The sequence below is a fragment of the Mesocricetus auratus genome, unplaced genomic scaffold (genome assembly GCF_017639785.1).
Source record: "Mesocricetus auratus isolate SY011 unplaced genomic scaffold, BCM_Maur_2.0 Super-Scaffold_100004, whole genome shotgun sequence".
Taxonomy (NCBI): Eukaryota; Metazoa; Chordata; class Mammalia; order Rodentia; family Cricetidae; genus Mesocricetus; species Mesocricetus auratus.
This window is the reverse complement of record NW_024429189.1, coordinates 34197154-34212630: the sequence shown is the minus strand read 5'-3', so window position 1 is coordinate 34212630 and position 15477 is coordinate 34197154. Positions and strand designations below refer to the sequence as shown.

The 15477-nt window shown below is 37.4% G+C and overlaps 1 protein-coding gene across 6 annotated transcripts in view; it reads left to right on the top strand.

The window, feature by feature from the left end:
* The window catches only part of Scn3a (sodium voltage-gated channel alpha subunit 3), a 114842-nt gene that overhangs the window by 33823 nt on the left and 65542 nt on the right, over positions 1-15477 (top strand). For 4 of the 6 annotated variants that reach the window (XM_040745469.1, XM_040745468.1, XM_021232918.2 and 1 more), the window contains 8 exons: positions 666-784; positions 1653-1742; positions 4014-4142; positions 4850-4941; positions 5761-6033; positions 6424-6487; positions 8608-8749; positions 9483-9689. In XM_040745469.1, coding sequence (XP_040601403.1) covers positions 666-784; positions 1653-1742; positions 4014-4142; positions 4850-4941; positions 5761-6033; positions 6424-6487; positions 8608-8749; positions 9483-9689 — 1116 coding nt within the window. Of the gene's footprint in view, positions 1-665; positions 785-1652; positions 1743-4013; positions 4143-4667; positions 4760-4849; positions 4942-5760; positions 6034-6423; positions 6488-8607; positions 8750-9482; positions 9690-15477 lie in introns of all 6 variants that reach the window. The other 2 variants (XM_040745470.1, XM_005065186.3) reach the window with 1 other exon arrangement.

The following is a 15477-nucleotide window of genomic DNA, read 5'->3' as shown; positions in this document are numbered from 1 at the left end:
TCATGGGTCTGCATAGCTTAAATGCTAAGGTGATGACCGTATGTTTCAGATCATAGACTTTTGACTATGGTGTGGCCTTTGAAGTCATGTATACAAAATTAATTTTCAATGCAGCTGTCTTTTTCTTAGCATAAGCTGCAAAGTGGGTCATTCTTCACCAACAAAATAAGGTTCTATGATTTATCTAAAAGTCTTAACTTATTGGAACTGCTACAAAGATGAAGGGAGGCCACCACAAAATTAGGATTAGTGCTGTGATTGAAATATCTAGAAAAGATTATCTTAACAGCTATGTACACAGAATAATCTGAAAAGTTACCAAAACTAGAGACAGATGGCAAGCCTCAAATAGAAACGAACTCTGTAAGGCTGTATAACTTGATTTAAAAAAAAAAGTGTGTAGGGCTATCAGTTTGTAGCGACAAGTTTGCAGGCTTAGAGACAGAGCCAGTATTTGCTCAACTGGACCTTTATTGTGGCTTTATGTTTAGAGGAGGAACAGGTACCCTATGTCTAATGAACAGGATATTTGCTATGTTCCACGTGATCTAAATGAACATGTCTAAAGAAACAAATCAGGTAAAAGTTCTTGGTGTGTACTGTAAATGCTTCAAATAAGCCCGCGTGTCTAATGTAGTAATCTCCCTTGTATTTTCTTTTTTCAGACTTTTGTGGTGTTGAATAAAGGGAAGGCAATTTTTCGATTCAGTGCCACCTCCGCCTTGTACATTTTAACGCCGCTAAACCCTGTTAGGAAAATTGCTATTAAGATTTTGGTACACTCATATCCTTTTCATGTGAATTGTACAAATGCTGTTTCTAAATGGTTGATTTCCAATGAAATACCTCGCTTACATTTTAATATTTATAAAATTTCTTTGCAGTGAATGATAACATTGTTAGTTTAAGGGATGATTTACATTGGCCTTCTGCTATTTATATAACAAGTTTATCATAAAATTATTATCATGGTTCTAGAAGCAAATATGAAGCCATGCTAAAAAAGTGTATCAATGGACAATATTGTATGGCAGAAACAAGAGCAAATCATCTTGCCCTTTACTGTCCTCAACTAAATCATTAATTATTGCTTAAGAGGCCTAGCCTATTATCGTTATTATAGTGTATATACTATATAGTATACATAGTTAGTGTCACTACATGCATTGACAAATGATCCAAAATTCATGTCTTAACTGGCTATCTTCAGCAAGTTTATCTCCATTTCCCCTCCCCTCTCCTTCCTTCCTTTACTGTCTTCCTGCATATCCACCATACCTTTCTTGCTTATCACACGAACTTCCTTGTAGTGAAATATGTATTGAAACAGCAAGAACAATGCTCCTGGAAGAAAGGTCAATGCTACCACCTAGTTAGCACAAAACAACACCCCATACTTGCTATAAATGATAAAGGAATGAGTCTTATGAACCTGCTGCAGTATCTGTTACAGGAGCATTGCAAATCAGGGTAAACATTTTTAGAGAGAATACTAGACCGTATGAGAGGCTTTGGCTTTTTTCATTAACCATTGTCTGAACCCAGCTAAGTAAGATTAATTTCACAGTTAACTTGTGTTTTGGAATCTTTTGTGATGGTTGGGTTTTATGTGTCTGTAATGAATTGGCATTTTTTCCTTAACTACAATCTACTTTATTCAGCATGCTTATCATGTGCACTATTTTGACCAACTGTGTATTTATGACGTTGAGTAATCCTCCAGACTGGACAAAGAATGTAGAGTAAGTAGGAATAACTTCTTGGAATGAAAAAAGAAAACCACATCCACATTCTCTTGCAATCTCCTTGTGGTAATGGTCTGGCTTGTGGTTTCCACCTTTTGAAGTCAAGCTAAACACTTCTGTCTTTTGATTCTATAGTTTTGAGAATTATGCCTACATAAATGACATCAATTTTTATTATGAGTGCTTTCAGAGATTGCTATGAAAATTTACCAGGCCATTCTAAGCCACCATTTGTCAATGATTTGTATTTTAACAAAAGATTGTTCAGAACATTTGAAAACACTTTCTCGATGTCATTGTCATAGTGGATCCTGTTCTTTGGTTGAAGCAGCTCTTTCAGCCGAAATACTAGGTAACATTTATGACTTACAGCTAACAAAATGGAAACAACTACAAACACTGTTGTGTATAGACCTTTTCCAGTAAGAATAATTGAGGCACTTAGGCACATACAAATCTCATTTAACTTTAATAATATAATACTAAAAGCTAAGTAAAGCGAATATTTGGATATGAATCTTTTTAATTTTATTCTTTATGTGTCTGAGTGTTTTGTCTTCATGTATGTCTGTACACATACATGAGGAGGGCTGGGATTGGAGTACAGAACACAACCTGGTTTCTTTAGAAAACAATCAGTCATCTGTCTAGCCCTGAGTGTTTCTTTTAAAGGGAAAGAAGTAACTTAGAGATGCTATACACCCTATCAAAACAGTTTTAGCTTACAAAGTTTTGGGATTGCACTTGTCTGTTAAGTAACTTTTCTAATCAAATACATGTAGTAGTTTTTGCATTGTAGTAGGGAAACAAGCAAAATTGTGGTTATCACTAATTTTTTTAATTTAAAAAGTGAAACAAAACAGAAACAAATCTACATGGAATCCAGGGGAAAGAGAAAACAGTAAGATACCTCAGTTCAGGGTTGAACACAGATGTTACTTCATGTAGTTCACAAAAATCCAAGCTAAAATTCAAGTCCACACAAGTGTGGCATGGTAAAATGCATTTCTTCTTAATATTCAGCTACTTCAAAAGTAACGATTATACTTACTGATCCTATAACCACTTGAGTTTGGTGGGGGTGGGGGATAGAGGGAAAATATGCTTGGGAAACTAAACATGATGATTTCTGCATCCTTCTTTGTTCCTCACTATGAGAGGCATCTCCTGAAAAGCCTTTCACAATTACTAATCCTAACACTTTGTATATATAAGCGATATGTAGACTATAAAACACAGTGAGTTGCCATAAGAAAATCAATTCATGTTTCTATGACTTAGATGAAACACTCAGAAAAATAAACCCAAATTGTACTTTTAAAGAACATAGTGTTTAAAAACAAGCACTCTCCACTATTTTTGGAAGAAACCAAAATAACTTAAATTGTCGCCTCTCAGAAAAACAGGCTAGAATGCACAATGACAGACCACAAACCCAAAATCTGTTTACCCTTTGAAGGCTGAGATTAGAATCCAAGCAAGTTTAATACAAAATTATATTGAAGAATTTAGTATATCTATGATCTGAGGATTTTAGGCCAATACGGACATGAGATGCTAGAAAACCATTACATTTTATGGAATAATAACTGTATACATGAACGAGACACAGAGACAGATGGGGGATAGTTTTATAATTCTATACCTGATTCAAGAATAAAAAATAAAATCTATTTACAGTCCACTATAATAGTCTTAAATGAGGTTAATCATTAGAAATCATGAATGGGAGTATTTCAGTAAAGGTGCACGAATGCACACTCTGATGCCTCTCAAAGAAAACAACTATGTAGCTACTGAAAGACTGAAAGTGACAACTTGTCTAGTTGTTGCCACTTGCCACCAGCAGTTAGAACGCTGGGTTTATAGCTGACATTCAACTTCTGTAGATTCTCTAAAAGCTCGAGCTTAATGGTAATCCACAAAACATGAGAAACTATTATTCCTTTTGTGAATATTTTTGTTAGTTCTTTGAGGATTTCATACAAGGTATTTTGATCATGTTCACCCTCCCCAACTCTTCCAATAAACTATTGCTCTGAAACATAAGAGGTTTAGCAATAACAGTTTTGAAGAATATATTTTTAACAAATACGTTGTTTTCTCCTTAATTTAATCCTTTATTCAGTTTAATAAGAACAACTAAATTAAGATTCTTGGGTAAATACAAAAAAAGAAACTAAGTACTGGAAAATTTAAAAGAAAAAAGCTAGAGTTTACAATGCTCAAAACCATCTCTTTGACTTCACAATTGGGTGCTTTTCCTAGGTATACATTCACTGGGATCTATACCTTTGAGTCCCTTATAAAGATTTTGGCAAGAGGGTTTTGCTTAGAAGATTTCACATTCCTTCGTGACCCATGGAACTGGCTGGATTTCAGTGTCATCGTGATGGCGTGAGTAATTTTTTTTTAACTGATAAATTCAAAGGAATGAAAAAACTGGCTATGTAAATCTAGTTAAGACATGTTTTGAGTACAGAGCTTTCTCGTTAGTCAACTCAACTCAACTCTATGCCATATACATTATGATATGCATTTGACTAAATATTAAAAGGTACATAATGTCTAGCAAATCAGCAACGCATGGAATTATTTTATTGTCCCATAGTCTTTGGGCAATAACTGGAGTCATATCCTACCATCTTTCTTGTCATCAAAATCAAGTTACTCATTAACTACAATTTAATAGAAACTGCTATGCTGCAATAAATTTTGCAAACAATCATCTTCATGTAAATGAAAATTACATTGAAATAAAGTATTATTTTTTCCCTTAAAGGCAGCCTTCAGCCTTTGGCACCCTGGGCTTCTATATCAATTTTGTTTGTATATCTCAAGGGGCTCTAGATGCCGACCCAGCATTAGTTACTTAAAATTAACTTTGCCAAAACTATCTGTAACTCTGATTTAATCCTACAGGTATGTAACAGAATTTGTAAGCCTAGGCAATGTTTCAGCCCTTCGAACTTTCAGAGTCTTGCGAGCTCTGAAAACTATTTCTGTAATTCCAGGTAAGAAGAAAATGGTGTAAGGTGGTAGGCCCTTATATCTCCAACTTTTCTTGTGTGTTATTGTGTTTGTGTGTGAACTCCCTATTACAGATATGTGACAGAGTTTGTGGACCTGGGCAATGTCTCAGCGTTGAGAACGTTCAGAGTTCTCCGAGCACTGAAAACAATTTCAGTCATTCCAGGTGAGAGCTAGGTTAAACACCGAGGCTGTCTTTAAATAAGCCAAAATAATATTGGAGTTGCAAACCCACCATTGGCCTTGTTGCTTGTTTTTCTGGTCTGTTACATTCAAGAATGCCAAATCATGTTTCAGTGTTAGTTCAGTTCCTTACAATGTTGGCAATTTCAACCTTATTCATAAAGTCAGCCTCTGAGTTTAATGGAAAGTTGCATGGGACATGAATATCTCATTGATGAGTGTTTTCATAACCCCTTTCTTGTATTTAAGATGTATGTCTTCTCTCCTGCGTTCTGATAAAGCTTTGCTCTCAATGGCTTTCCTAACTGCCTTGTACTTTACCATTTGCTCCAGATCTATTTCAAAAATAGATCATCATTTATAAAGGAGAGAAGGTTATGGAGCAGCATGTGCGTGGCATGGGATCTTTACAGTCTTAAAATTATTTCTGCCTTTTAATCACCGCTTCCTGCAGGCTGGCATAAAGAATGGGTTGGGAGAAATAGCTTTGCGAAACACAGTATTTGAAATAAAAAGTAACTGCAATTTAGTTTCCTACATGCTTGTGATAATATGTGATATCACACAGACAGAACTTGCTGAAGATTGGTGAAGAGTGGTTCAGAACCCTCTGGCAGCATGGTGTTCATACAGAAAGTCAGCCCTCCATCTGTTTCCAAGTCATGAAACTGTTCCTAAGGCTTCTATGTTCATGTAGCTGGGCTGTCATTCATGGGGGATGTAGAATGCGTGCACCAACTAAGAAGGAATGTTGTCATATATTGCTCTACTCCTCAGCTGACATACAGCTTTCTCTCCAAAGGTTTGAAGACCATTGTGGGGGCCCTGATCCAGTCGGTGAAGAAGCTGTCCGATGTCATGATCCTCACTGTGTTCTGTCTCAGTGTCTTTGCACTAATTGGGCTGCAGCTCTTCATGGGCAACCTGAGGAATAAATGTTTGCAGTGGCCCCCAAGCGATTCTGCCTTTGAAACTAACACTACTTCTTATTTCAATGGCACAATGGATTCAAATGGGACATTTGTTAATGTAACAGTGAGCACATTCAACTGGAAGGATTACATCGCAGATGACAGTAAGGAGTATTGCCACCCTATGTTATCCTTAGTGTTGCTGAGAGAGTGGTCAGCTATAAGCAGTTTATATGTGTGAAGCCACTTTGTTGGTGAGCCCTTGGGAAATAGCATCAAAATGATGAATTCTTTAAAAAATGTATTACAAAAAAATCGTGTGTGGGGGGTGCACCTGTGCACAACGGCACACATGAAGAAGTCAGAATAATTCTGGGAGTCAGGTCTCTCCTTCTATCATGTTTGTCCTAGGGATCAAATTCAGGTTGTCAAGGTCAGAAGCAAGCACTTTTACCCATGGAGTCATCTCATCACACCAACCCCCAACTATGCTGTGTTTTCACTGTAAATAGAGTTTAATATGGAATCAAATTGGTTATTCTTTATATTAACAGGCCACTTTTATGTTTTGGATGGACAGAAAGACCCTTTGCTCTGTGGAAATGGCTCTGACGCAGGGTAAGAAGGACATAGTGACAACAATAATAATAATAAAGACGTGGAAATTTTATTTTTGAAAGGTGGGAGAAATGCCTTATGTGTGAATAATAAGAATGGATGCCTCTCTGAGAGTTTGCAAAACTCTTAGAAAATAAATAGTCATACTACCACAAGGCTAGATAGAGAGATAATTAATAAGAAAACACATTTACACAGACATCTGCAAGGTACTATTTTCCTCATCTGTATACATAAATCAGCACAAACTAGAAGCAGCCAAGATGCCATTGCATATCTAAATAAACACATAAACTATGCATGCACATAAATTTAATACTGCTAAATGATAAATTAATCTGAAACTCATATTTATATGTGAGAAAGGAAAAAAATTCAACCTGAAAAAGCTATGCGCTCCCCAGATTATAGTCACATGACATCCAAAAAGGACAAAACAACAAAGAGGAACAAAAGATGAGAGTTTAAAGGGACTCCTGATGAAGAATGAACTACATGAATAACACAGATTTTTTAAGGTGGGAAGAGTATATGATTGTTTTGTGGCAAATATATTAAACATTTGTCAAGTCATGGAATACAGAAGGGAAAATAATTGATGCGAAATTTAAAGCCCATTGGGAGGTTTGAGGGTTCCCAAATGAAATTTAAATAAATTTATGACAAAAGAATTTAAAGATAGCACAAATATATGAAGCAACCTCAAAAATGTGAGGTAAAAAGATAAATAGGTAAATGTCCTAACTTTACCTTAGGATGTGATCAGAGTCTGTGACACTAAAGATAAAGGAGCAGTTGCCTAGCAATGAAATCTCTTCTATGGTAGCACAGATGGCCAATCCCAAAGCCTCTGTGCATATACACTAGTGTCGCACAACTTAGAAAATGGATCGGGATGGTGGAGCCAGACTGATCACTGCAAGACTGATAAGTTACAAGCAAGCAATGGGAGAGGTCTAGAAAGGCCCTTGTGTTGATGGGTTAGAGCTCGAGGTAAAAGATGTACTCCAAGTGCAGCTGCATATAAGCACAAATAGCTACATGTAGAAATATTTATGTGTTTATATGTGTGCGCATCATAAGTAAGGATGTGCATGAGTACTTTCTTTGTCCATAAGCTCAGGGCCCCAGAAGTAGAGACAGCTCAGTAGCAATAAACACCACCTGCCACGCAGACTTTGGTTTCTGATACTGTTCTCCTTAAGAGGAATAGGACTACTTAGAGGAGTGCCTGATTCTAACACTCTCTCAGGAAATAACAAAAGATTAGGCTGAAATATACCAGAAAGTTAAAAATTGATAGGGGATAAAAGGAATAACAAGGTATGAAATCATGGAGGTTTTCTGTAACCCATGCCAACTCAAACAGCTCCCAGAGGTCAAAGAAGGGAATTTTTAGCAAGAAATAAAATATCATTCAAAGTATAAAATACATACCCATGGTTATATACTAATGTAAAAACTTAGAGATTGCAGACAAATACCCCATGCAGTAAAATCCCACATAGAGTTTTGCACACACCTTGCCTTTAAAGAGATTGCTGCTTAGTTGTTAAGCATGCATGGTACGTTTTTTTCTGTTCTAAAGAGTCGAGTCCAGAAAGGGAGGAAAATGAAAACTATCTGGGATGGAAGTGTGCTAAGGCAAAACTGGGGACATGTGAGTAAAGATTGTACTTAAGACCCAAGCATCATGGTATAGGAAAGTCTACTCTCGTCATATATTTCCTTAAAGCTGAGGGTTTTGAAATGTGAAGTTATTTCAGACAACTCTACGGAACTGGTCAACAGGCCATCTTGCTGACTTACTTCCGACCTGCTGATGCTTTATCCTCAACTCTGAGCTATTGATTCTTACCACTTTGGGAAGGGTGCATGATGATGACGTCAGACCTGGAATGTCTGGCTGCTACACTCTCACCTTTTCAAATGCCATAAATTCGACTCCCTGTTCTTCCATTTTCTGCTGATGTCTCAAATTTCACCTGTGAGCCATCAGTTAAAGCGGTCTGGAAATGAAAGCCTCATCATAGATAATAACTTTGGCTTTCTGCAACACCTATAAAGAATGATTGGTGGAAATAGCTGCACTTTCTCACCATTGTTTCTTTCTTTCACAGACAATGTCCGGAAGGATACATCTGTGTGAAAGCTGGAAGAAACCCCAACTATGGCTACACAAGTTTTGACACATTTAGCTGGGCCTTCTTATCTCTGTTTCGACTCATGACTCAAGATTACTGGGAGAATCTTTACCAGTTGGTATGAACTGAATTTATACAAGTAGGATTTATATTGATGAACTCACATGAAATTCTAAGTACTGATTCTTAACACTCAGGGATATTAAGGAGGTTATAATATTAGAATAGATGTGCCTAGAATCCTCCTTAGTCTCCTTTCCTACCCTCTCCTCTACTACCCTCCTCTCCCCTCTCCTTCCTATCTCTCGCTCACCCCATCTCTTTGATATACAAGCACAATACGCACAATAAGTAAGTTTCTTAGACAAAAGACCTTCTGATATGGGCTTCATCCTAGAAGTATTGATATATGAATAGATATAAAAAACATGGAGAGTTTCTTACATGAAGCATATGCATTCATATATGTACACAAACATACTCATATTATTGAAGTATGTGCATGGGGAATTTTTTACATGAAAATCATTTAGCTGAATCTGTAGAAAATGGGGAAGCAGAATATTTATAGCATTGTCTTGCATTAGGAACCTTAATAACAATACTTTGATATAGATCAAGCAAATACTATTTTGAAATTTCAGGTCAAACGACATGGCAGTCATACTGCTGATGATCTGATTGTTATGTTTATATGTACATATTTGCTCATTAAACAACAAAAATTACCTGGTTAAAATAGTTGGATACAAAAAAACTATCAATGTCCTGGTTTCTAGCTGTTGTAGACTGACTTTTATTTGGAGATATTATATTAAAACATCCATGAAATTATCCCCTTTCTACACTAGACATTACGTGCAGCTGGGAAGACCTATATGATATTTTTTGTCCTGGTGATTTTCTTGGGCTCTTTTTATTTGGTGAACTTGATCCTGGCTGTGGTGGCCATGGCCTATGAGGAACAGAATCAGGCCACCTTGGAGGAGGCTGAACAGAAAGAGGCGGAGTTTCAGCAGATGTTGGAGCAGTTGAAGAAGCAGCAGGAGGAGGCCCAGGTACAGGACGGCTGTCAGCTCTTCATTGCTATTTTTTTTCTTTTTTGCAGTCTTTGGCCGTCATAACTAACCCAGAGCTCCCGTTTTGTATTGTATGATTGTATGTAGTCATTGGAATTAGAAAACGGAAAGCGACTCAAAATAATTCATAAAGCTGGAGTCAAATAAACTTTTTTTTAATTTTAGAGATGCTCTTATTTACATACCCATCCCACCATTCCTTCACCCTCCCATCCTCCTATGCTCTCCACCAACTCCCCTGCCCACCCCCACCCACTTCCCAGGGACAGTGAGACCCTCCAGGGGAGATCATCAAAGTCTATCCCAACATTTGGGGGGAGGACTCAGGCCCTACTTTCAGTATCTGGACTGCAATAGTATCCTTTAGGGAATGGGCTCCCAAATTCCATTTGTGACCTAGGAATAAACACTGACTCCACTGTTGGAGGTTCCACAGACTGCCTTGGCCTACTAGCTGGCATACACATTCGGAGAGCCTGGTTTGGTTCAATGATGATTCCCCCGCTTTACGACTATGGTCTGTGTGCTCTCATTAGGTCAGATCAACTGTTTCTGCAGGTATCTCCAGTTCCGTCTTAGTTCATTTGCTATCTCTCTTCCGTCTCCACAACTGAATTCCAGGAGAATGGCTCAGTGCTCAGCTGTGAGTGCTTGTATCTGCTTTGACCAGCTACTCGGTAAAGGCTCTAGGAATAGTAACCAAGGTAGTCCTCAATCTCATAGGGGAAGGGCATCAAAGGCAGCCTCTCCACCACTGCCTAGATTCTTAGTTGGGATCATCCCTGTGGATCCCTACCATTTCCTCTGTGCCAGACCTCTCTCCAAACCTGTACTGGCTCCATTTATCAAGGCATCTCTTTTCTTGTCCTCCTCTATTCCTGCCCTGTCTCAGTCCTCCTGTTCTCCTCCCCCCATCCTCCCCATCTTCCCTTTCCATATCCCTCCTTTCTCCTTCTGTGCTCCCAATATGTTCAGGGGTTCTTGTACCCGTCCCCTTCTTTGGGGGACCATGTGTTTTTCTCTTGTTTCCCAGCTCCTCTGGTGGTATGAATTGTAGGCTGATAATTCATTGCTGTATGTCTAGAAAACATATATGAGTGATACATAGCATATTTCTGTTTTTGTGACTGGGTTACCTCACTTAGGATGGGTTCTTCTAGTTCTATCCATTTTACTGTAAATTTCAAGATTCCATTTTTTTCCCAGTGAGTAGTACTCTATTGTTAAAATGTACCACATTTTCTCTATCCATTCTTCAGTTGAGGGGCATCTAGGTTGCTTCCAGCTTCTGGCAATTACAAACAATGCGGCTATGAACACAGTTGAACATGTCTTTGTTGTATGAATGTGCATTCTTTGGGTACATGCCCAGAAGAGGGATTGCTGGATCTTGAGGTAGACTCATTACCATTTTCCTGAGAAATCGCCAGACTGATTTCCAAAGTGGCCGTACAACTTTGCACTCCCACCAGCAATGAAGGAGTTTTAGTCTTTCTCCACATTCTCTGAAGCATAGACTGTCATTGGTGCTTTTGATTTTAGCCATACTGGCCAGTTTAAGACCACATCTCAGAGTTGTTTTGAGTTTCATTTTCCTGATGGCTAAGGATGTTGAGCACTTTCTTAAGTGTGTTGGATTTCGCTATTGATAATTTTCTATTTAGTTCTGTACCCCACTTTTTAATTGCATTGTTTGGTGTTTTGGTGGCTAGCTTCTTGAGTTCTTTGTATATTTTCGTAATCAGCCCTCTATCAGATATGGGGTTGGTGAAGATATTCTCCCATTCTGTGGGCTATTATTTTGTCTTGTTGATTGTGTCCTTTGCCTTACAGAAGCTTCTCAGTTTCAGGAGGTCCTGTTTACTAATTGTTGATCTCAGTGTCTGTGCTACCATGTTATGTTCAGGAATCATTCCACTGTACCAATTTATTCAAGGGTACCTTCCACTTTCTCTTCTAAGAGGTTCAATGTGGCTGGATTTATGTGGAGGTCTTTGATCCATTTGGATTTAAGTTTTGAGTGAGACAATATATATGGATCTATCTGTAATCTACATGTCTGCATCCAGTTATTCCAGCACCATTTGTTGAAGATGCTTCCTTTTTTCCATTGTATAACTTTAGCTTCCTTGGCAAAAATCAGGTGATCATAGGTGTGTGGGTTAATAACAGTGTTTTCAATACAATTCCATTGGTCTACCTGACTATTTTTGTGCCAATACCAAGCTGTTTTCAGGACTATAGCTCTATAATAGAGCTTGAAGTCAGGGATGGTGATGCCTCCAAACATTGCCTTGTTGAACAGGGTTGTTTTGGTTATCTTGGGTCTTTTGTTTTTCCATACAAAATAGATTATTGTTCTTTCGAGGTCTGTGAAGAATTGTGCTGGTATTTTAATGGGGATTGCATTGAATCTGTAGATTGCTTTTGGCAGGATTGCCATTTTTACTACATTGATCCTACCTATCCAAGAGCATGGGAGATCTTTCTATTTTCTGATATCTTCTTTGATTTCTTTCTTTAAAGACTCAAAGTTCGTGATATACAGGTCTTTCACTTGTTTGGTTAATGTTACCCCAAGATATTTTATGTTGTTTGTGGCTATTGTAAGGGGTGATGTTTCTCTGATTTCTTTCTTAGCCCGTTTATTGTCTGTATATAGTAGGGCTACTGATTTTTTTGAGTTGATCTTGTATCCTGACACTTTTCTGAAGGTAGTGTTTTTCAGGTCACTTACGTAAACTATCATATCATCTGCAAATAGTAACATTTTTATTTCTTCCTTTCCAATTTGTATCCCCTTGATCTCCATTCTTGTCTTATTGCTCTAGCTAGAAATTCAAGTGCAATGTTGAAGAGATATGGAGAGGGTGGACAGCCAGCCTTGTCTTGTTCCAGATTGTAGAGGAATCCTGTTGAGTTTCTCCCCATTTAGTTTAATGTCGGCTGTTGTTTAACTGTATATTGTTTTTATCATGTTTAAGAATGTTCTTGTTATTCCTGATCCCTCCAAGACTTTTATCATGAAGGGATGTTGGATTTTGCCAAAGGCTTTTTCAAAATCTAGTGAAATGACCATGTGGTTCATTTTTTTCAGCTTGTTTATATCGTGGATTACACTGATGGATTTTCATATGTTGAACCATCCCTTAATCTCTGGGATGAAGCCTACTTGATCATGGTGGATGATTTCTCTGATGTGTTATTGGATTCGATTTGCCAGTGTTTTGCTGAGTATTTTTGCATCAATGTTCATGAGGGATATTGGTCTATAGTTCTCTTTCTTAGTTGTGTCTTTGTGTGGCTTGGGTACCAAGGTAATTATAGCCTCCTAAAAAGAGTTTGGCAGTATCCAATCTGCTTCTATTTTGTGGAACGGTTTGAAAAATACTGATATCTTCTTTGAATTTCTGGTAGAATTCTGCACTGAAACCATCTGGGCCTGGGCTTTTTGGTTGGGAGACTTTTGGTGACTGCTTCTATTTCCTTAGGGGTTATAGGGTCTATTTAAATTGCTTATCTGTTCTTGATTTAATTTTGGTAAGTGATATCTATCCAAAAATTGTCCATTTCTTTTAGATTTTCAAATTTTGTGGAGTACAGGTTTTCAAAGTATGACCTGATGATTCTCTGGATTTCCTCATTGTCTGGTATTATGTCCCCCTTTTCATTTCTGACTTTGTTAATTAACATGCTCTCTCTCTATCTTTTGGTTAGTTTGGATAAAGGTTTTTCTATCTTTTTGATTTTCTCAAAGAACCAACTCTTTGTTTCCATGATTCTTTCCTTGTTTCTACTTTACTAAATGCAGCCCTCAATTTGATTATTTCCTGGCATCTACTCCTCTGGGGTGAGTTTGCTTCTTTTTGTTCTAGAGCCTTCAGTTGTGCTGTTAATTCTCTAGTGTGACTATTTTCCAGTTTCTTCATGTGAGCACTTAGTACTATGAACTTTCCTCTTAGCACTGCTTTCAAAGTGTCCCATAAGTTTGGGTATGTTGTGTCTTCATTCTCATTAAATTCCAGGAAGTCTTTAATTTCTTTTTTTATTTCTTCCTTGACCCAGGAGTGGTGCAATTGTTCATTGTTCAATTTCTATGAGTTTGTAGGGTTTCTGCAATTTGCATTGTTGTTGAATTCTAACTTTAAATCATAATGGTCTGATAAGATACAGGGGTTATTCCAATTTTTTTGTATCTGTGGACGTTTTCTATGATGCTGAGTTTGTGGTCACTTTTACCGAAGGTTCCATGTGGAACTGAGAAGAAGGTATATTCTTTTGTGTTTGGATGGAATGTTCTATAGATGTCTGTTAATTCCAATTGGGTCAAAACTTCTGTCAGTTCTTTTGTTTCTTTGTTAAGCTTCTCTCTGATGGTCCTGTCTAGTAGTGAGAGTGGAGTGTTGAAGTCTCCTGCTATAAGTGTGTGAGGTCTTATGTGCAATTTGAGCTTTAATAATGTTTCTTTTATGAATGTGGGTGCCTTCAAAATTTGGGGCATAGATGTTCAGAATTGAGACTTCATCTTGATGGATTTTCCTATGATGAATATGAAATATGCTCTTCTTTATCTCTTTTGAATGATTTTAGTATGAAGTCTATTTTGTTAGATATTAAGATTGCTACACCAGCTTGTTTCTTGGATCCATTTGATTGGAAAGTCTTTTTCCAACCCTTTACTCTGAGGTAACATTTGTCTTTGATGTTCAGATGTGTTTCTTGTGTGTAGCAGAAGGATGGATTCTGTCTTCCTATTCATTCTGTTAGCCTGTGTCTTTTAAAGGTAAGTTGAGACTATTGACATTGAGAGATATTAATGACCATTGATTGTTGGTTTTTGTTTGTTTTATATTTATTGGTGGTGGTGTTATTGTGTGTGGTTTCCCCCCTTTTTTTCCTTTGGTGTTTGATAAAGTGGGATTATCTATTGCCTGTGTTTTTGTGGGTGTAGTTATCCTTGTTGGGTTGGAGTTTTCCTTCCAGTACTTTCTGTAGGGCTGGATTTGTGAACATATATTGTCTAAATCTGGTTTTCTCATGGGATGTCTTGTTTTTTCCATCTATAGTAATTGAAAGCTTTGCTGGGTACAGTAGTCTGGGCTGGCATCCGTGTTTGTAGATCATCTATCCAGGACCTTCTGGCTCTCATAGTTTCCATTGAGGATTAGGGTGTAATTCGAATAGGTCTGCTTTTATGTTACTTGGAATTTTTCTTTTTCTGCTCTTAATGTTTTTTTCTCTTCATTCTGTAGGTTTGGTGTTCTGATTATTATGTGTCGAGGGGACTTCTTTTTGTGGTTCAGTCTATTTGGTGTTCTGTAGGCTTCTTGTACTTTCATAGGCATATCCTTCTTTAGGACGGGGAATTTTTCTTCTATGATTTTGTTGAATATGTTTTCTGTGCCTTTGAGCTGTATTTCTTCACCTTCTTCTATACCTATTATTCTTAGGTTTGGCCTCTTCACAGTTTCCCATATTTCCTGCATATTTTGTGTTAGGGATTTGTTGGACTTGAGATTTTCTTTGCCTGATGACTGTATATCCTCTAGTGAGTCTTCAACACCTGAGATTCTCTCTTCCATCTCTTGTATTCTATTGGTTATACTTACATCTGTAGTTCCTGATCATTTATGTATTTACACAGCTCTTCTATTTCCAGCATCCCCTCCTTCTGTGTTTTCCTTATTGTTTCTATTTCAGCTTTCAAAAGCCTTGAACTTTTTGAGTTGTTTCCTTCTCTTGTTTGCTTTTTTTTTTTTCTTGGCTC